At 40.9% G+C, this 6,432-nt stretch overlaps 1 protein-coding gene across 1 annotated transcript; it reads right to left on the bottom strand.

Moving 5' to 3' along the window:
• Window positions 1-90: 90 nt before the first annotated feature.
• On the bottom strand, window positions 91-2,642 carry fads2 (fatty acid desaturase 2). Its single transcript, XM_053426438.1, is given in 6 exon segments — window positions 91-318; window positions 544-663; window positions 1,621-1,700; window positions 1,825-1,947; window positions 2,205-2,278; window positions 2,603-2,642. Coding segments are annotated over 6 exon segments (489 nt in total). The 3' UTR covers window positions 91-266.
• Between the last annotated feature and the right edge of the window lie 3,790 nt (window positions 2,643-6,432).

Consider the following 6,432-nt stretch of genomic DNA (forward strand, 5'->3'; position numbering starts at 1 on the left):
TGTTTACATAACTTACAATCAGCTTCCATTATTGTATTTACAACAGCATGATACTGTAACTGTGAGATGATCTGTAAAGAATGAACACTAAAATAAATCCTGCACAGTATCTGAAACGGGAAACCAAGACTTAGCTGTAACACCAATGTAAATAAAACATACCCACACTGCGTTGGATCATTAAACCAAACAGACACAATCAATTCATGATGCATGTGAGGAGAAAACAGGATTCCCTTTAGGTGCAGTGTGGGGAACAGGGCTTCTCATTTATGGAGCCATGCATCGACCCAGAGGTCTCCTGAGTTTGTCAGTGACCTGAAAATATACGAGAACATAATCATCAGTTAATAAAAATCCACGTCTCAAGCAGGCGGCTCATCACTTCAAGGAATATTTATTTTGTGGAACAATTGGTCAGATTTACACATATTGTTGCTAAATTCTGAATCAAAATATGTATCTCTCCTTTTGGAGCTTTGTCAGACTGAACCTCATAGTGTTTAACCTGGCATTAAACTACGTGTGTGTCACTATAATTACTTGGACATATCTGAGGACCACCCGAAGCCTTGACACAGAGTTTTCACATGGTAAGGAATCCCATAGTTCACACAGAGGGCACGGAGGAGTAAAAATGCAGTATATGTGAACTTCAGAAGGCTTTTCACAAAAAGTCAAAATCTATATTTTACAATTTGGAATGAAATACACTGAAAATACACTGATCCCCTAAAAAAACTAAGAGAAAAAGAAAAGGTCGGTATTTTTTGCTATTACAGAACACGATTTCTTTTGTTTAGATCAATCCGACTCAAATCAATTTCTACAATTAGTTCATATTTGGTCAAAGGCCCAGGAATGTGATTTTCCAAACACGTTAGATAAAGACACTATTTTTCATAAATCTGATTAGCAGCAACAACTTTCTTGGTTTGAATCCCAGTTCAGCTGGGCATTGGTTCCCTCTGTCTTCCTTCCACAGTCCGAACAAATGCAGATTGATTGGGCAAGACTTTAGTTTGTGAATGTGAGTGGTTGTTCTTCCAGGTTGTAACCTGTCTCTTTCCCAGTGTACGCTGGGATTGGCTCTAGCCTCTCCCTGACTGTTTAAGGATAAGCCGTACAGATAATGAATGAATGGATACCCTCATAGAGATTATTTTTCTCCCAAAAGCTTGACTGCTCCACTCTCATGAATATTTGAGGATGAAAAATACCTCTAAACTGAAACCACATTTTCAGGGACTTTAATTAACTTTAAGCTTGTTAAACCATCATCTTCTGTAATAGGTATTTCCTGCATCAGCTTGTTCCAACTCTTCATTGAAGCTACACAGTCCAATGTTCACTCTGAGGAAAGTAATCCAGTGATTTTATGCACATTTTCTGCATTAGTTGTGGTGAGAAGATGATGAGGGAGTTATCATTTTTGGGTGAACTATCCATTTAAGCAGCAGAAGCTTTCAGGGATGTTTAATACACCCTTAATGCTTAAGTGTAACTGTAGAATGGCTTCAAATCTAATTTTAGTGAGTAAGGTAAAGCTGACATTGTGCTTTAGAAGATCTGTGTTTTAAATAAAGACATCACTTCTGAGACTCAGCGATTTTGACTCACTGATGCTCCATCTGAAAGCTGAGGTGTCCTGTGGACCGGTCGTTGAAGACACACTGCCCAGTATTGCAAGTGGCTTGGAGCTGAAGAAGAAGAAGAAGAATAGCAGACGGACGAGTGCAGATGAGATGAAACAGTACATGAGCAGCACCTGCAGGCGACGGAGGAATTCACAGCAGTTAGAGGAGTCATAAATAAACCAGGCACGTGTTGTTGTAACCAGTCCTGGTGCCTCTGGTGGTCAATGTCCATTGGCAGATGACTCATCTGATTCACCCACACCAACCAGTGACTCTCCAGTAACCTGAGACATTTACAACATTCCAGTCACTGAATGATCTGTTGCAGCATGTGATCAAGACATTACTGGAAACTGATGTTTTATTGTAATGGATATTTATAAGGAAACACCTGCATTCTGGTAACTCAAGGCTATTCTAAACCACAATGTGTAAGCACTGGGGACAAAAGTTCAAATCGATGAATTCCCTCTTTCACTAATCATGTTAAAAACATAAAAGAAAGTGGTTCCCAGAAGTTTCAGGTTAGTATCTCTCCAGATCTATTACCTGACAGAGCTGAGGAACCACTGAGCCAAACAGACTGTACAGGGGAATGTCACAGCGTAGATAGTACGACATGCACCAAACCAGATCCCTCACTGGACCAGCATGTTAATATGGTTTATATAAAATCATTTACATGGAATCATGACAACTTAACTCTTTCCACATGTTAACACTTGTCATTTTCCATCTGCCCCCTTAACCCTTTTAATCAAAAATAATCTGTATGGATGTGGATCCAGCGGGGCGATCCGTGGGCCACAGATGCTCCTCATAAAATAACCAGCATATCCTTAGTGGCTGATGACAGGACACCCTGCTGGATGTCTTTTGGCCCACAGTGTGGTGTTGTAAACTTTTCGATCTTTGAGCAGCAGCAGGTCGCTCTTGCTGCTCTGGCTCTGCACCTCCAGCTCTACCTGGCTCTCCTATTTCATTCAGCCGGCCTCCACCACCCATCTCCACTGCTGCTGTCTCAGCTGATCCACCTGCACACTGAGGGGCCCCTGAGCCTCACAGTCTGACACCTGGACGTAAGTCTGTTTAACATGCCCCTGACAGTGTGGACAGAGGACACAGGTTTCTAAACTGTTGCTCTTTTTGAGCAGGTGAGAAACAGCCTAAGCTGCACAGACAGCACAGCAACATCAACACTAATAATTCATGATGAAATCCGACATGCAGGAGGCCGGTGGTGAGGCACAGAATCACGTGTCTGCATCGACATGAAAAATTAACACACATGTCATGGACCTATCTCTGAATTATAATATGTATTAGGCTGTGATCTGCGTAGTCAGGGGGCGTGTTTGAATAATAGCGGGTATGTAGAAGCAACTCATCATAACATTTGGACAACAGACAAAAAAGATAGCACAGATGGTCTGTGGAACAGTCAGTGCCATAAGAGGCTGGACTACCAAATTTGTCTTTGTGTATTTCGATAGGGGCTTTCTGCAGAAAGGATCAGGGATCTCAGAGAGTTGATGGAGAACAGTCAAAGGCAAGGATCTATAGGAGAACTAAGGCTGTTTGTCTGAGCCAGTTCATACTGGTTCTGTAGGTGCAGTTTTAGACAGGAATTAAGAGAAAGGAAACTGATTCATTCATGGTCCACTGGTCGTTTTTATATGTCCCCACTTCTTCCCATTATACCTAGAGATGAAGCCAAAGTCTTCAGGACACAAACACTACTATCTTGTACATCTGGAGCCAGAGTCTGCACAGTAGTGGCCAGGGGATGGAGCCACATGCTCGATCAATTGTGAGTCAGTCTCAACTGCCAATCCCGATGTCTCACCCTGCATCAAATAACTACTTAAACCAAATTGACTGGGAAAATGAACACAGCAAACATTGACAACGACTTAAAACGTCAGGAACCATCTTCCAAAAATTTGTCTTGAATTTTGACTTTTTAGTTATGTCCATGTCCCATCAATTAACACGGAGGAGGCAGGGATCATGCAGTGCCCTTTCTGCACTGAACATATTCCTACTCCTCAGCAGTCTCATCCAGTCACCCCGAGGTCTCTGCCTCTCTGTCTGTCTGTCTGTCTATCAGTCTGTCTGTCTGTTCATTATGTCATTTCAGGGTCATTTCATTGCGATGCAGAAATTTGCAAATCAGCTCTTTTGCTCCTCAGCATATCAGACAGGATTATCCTCAAGCAGTGAGTGGCCTGTCTCCCCGTTTGTCCGCCTCCTCTCTGCCACAGTTCATCAGTCTGACACACGAGCGCTGCACATCTGACCCCAGCAGCTTTTCCAGGCTTTTCTCCAGTATCACATCCAACAAAACACACTGTCAATCAGAAAACCTGTCTGCTAATAACTGTTTAATAAAGCCAGAGGTGGAGAGTTCTGCCCTCGAGTACAGTGTAGATGTAGAAAATAGTAGTATTACCCGCTTTATCTCAGCACCTCCTCTGCCTGAGACAAAATAGTGTTGACACATTAGTAGAGCAGTAATTTTAAAAGAGACATTTAAATAGAAATTTTGCTCTATAGAGTGATGAACGAAGTATTCAGATATTTAACTTGACTAAACTCAGCACTAATCGGAATTGAAAAATGCAGCAATACAAGAAAAGGCCCTCCGTTCAAACTTTTATGTAAGAACAACTACAGAGGTGTTATCAGCAAAGTAGATCCACAAAGTATCAAATGTTTGTTTTTTAATATTATTGTTGTGCATTATTTTTGGATCATTGTTAATGATGCATATCAGTAATTTAATGTTGAGTTTTGTATTCTTTTATATACTGTTTAATAGCATGAATGTACAATTTTGTATCTATCTATCTATCTATCTATCTATCTATCTATCTATCTATCCATCTATCTATCTATCTATCTATCTATTTATTCATCCATCCATCCATCCATCCATGCATCGCTATGCAAGAGAGGATACCATGGTAAATAGTGGGGTCCACCATATCTTACAAGCATACTGCAGTTAATAATTTAAAATCAATATTGACTCTCTTATTTAAAAAAGTATAAATCCCACAACAACACTATAAATGAAATGAAGATGGAACATCTGTGTATCTGACAATAATGTTAAACCAAAGCCATCTGGTTCAGGTAGAAGAACACTGTGAGCGTTGACAGCCGTTTACATGTTATCTTTGTGTCTGTTCTGTGTCAGAGCGGGATCGTTACATGAAGGCTGTCGTCACAGCTTTTTAATTTGTCTATAAAAACCTGCTGAAGGTAATGTCACTAGCTGCAGTGCTTGATACAAACCAGTGCTGGAACGACCATCTTTGGAGGTCCAGGAGACCTTTAACAGCCTAAATGTGTCATTGTAAGATTATATATTTACAGCAGTGGTAGAATAATGCAGATTACTATTCTAACATAAAGTAGAAGCAACAATACTTCAGTGTAAAAAAGTGTTGGGTGTATAGTTTTGATGTGAGCTGGTGGAGATGGATTTTAGATTTTACGCTTATTGACCATGGTTAAAACATTGTGAGACAAAATAAAATAAAAATACAAGGACTGGAGCAAAACAATGTAAAATTTGTATATACAATTATATGTATATAAAAATTATATAAAAAGGAAGTGATTCTAGTCTTCACATTTGTTGTCAAGACTGCCAACATCCCATCCTGTAATTTATGTATGCCATATCCTACAACCTTAATTCTATAACCTTATATCTAAGGTATATAACCTGTATATAACCTGTTTGCTATATAATGCAGTTACCTTTGTTATTTTGGGAACCTTTCATTATATTTAGAGTTCAATCTACTAAATAGTTCATCCTAAAACAAATGCTATGTTTTATATTCAAATATACATAAATATTCATTAAAAGGTTCAATCTGCAAAGTGACTGTTATTTATATTCAATAAAATTTCTCTTGAAAAACAGGCTAACATGCAAAAGATGTGAGAAAGACAACTTCCAAAACACACACACACACACACACCAGCATGCACGTTACTGACCATGTGATGTGAATGCCCCCTGCTCCTGTTACAGAGGAGGAGGGGAGGCAGCAGTTGGTTGTAAACCTTCCCGCTGATGGAGAGAAGTGGCCAACATCAGCAGCAGAGTCACTTTTCTCTTTCTGCAGCACGGATTATAAACTTCTCCCACCGACCTCTAACGGGGGGAGCAGCTGCATTAACTCAGGGACAGACTTCCATCATCTGCGTCTCTCTGCCGTCGGCCAGGTCACTGAGCTGGGGGGTAGTGGGGGTTGTGGGTTGGGGGGAGTGAAGTGACTATCTGTAAAGTGGCACTTCTTCTCCTGCTCTGATGGAGAGAGCGGATCGGGGGAACAGGTGACCTCGGAGCTGAGCCTTATCTCCGTCTGAAAGCCTGGAGGTGAGGAGGAGAAGGTGAGGACTGCAAGAATCCATTTGAACTCAAAATTCAGCTGTACTTTGGTGACCTCAACTAGCGAGATCACTGTTATTATTACTATTATTATTACTACCATTATTACTATTATTACTACTACCATTAATGTTACTCTAGACTTGGTTAGATATTTTCCATGATGCCGCACTAGATGGAGGGACAAATAGAAACCTGACACACTGCTGTGCCATGGCTGACCGAGGGTTAATCGGCCCGGACCATGATGTTGTTTGCAGCCGATGGGTTCAATGACACAACAGCAACAGCGCCCATGCGGAGGGTTAACTTGTCACAGACACTACCTCATCATATGACTCTGCCCTGACTCACATTGCAGTCAGGGTCCTGCAGGTCACAAGC

This window comes from Pleuronectes platessa, chromosome 7 (assembly GCF_947347685.1).
Source record: "Pleuronectes platessa chromosome 7, fPlePla1.1, whole genome shotgun sequence".
Classification (NCBI taxonomy): domain Eukaryota; kingdom Metazoa; phylum Chordata; class Actinopteri; order Pleuronectiformes; family Pleuronectidae; genus Pleuronectes; species Pleuronectes platessa.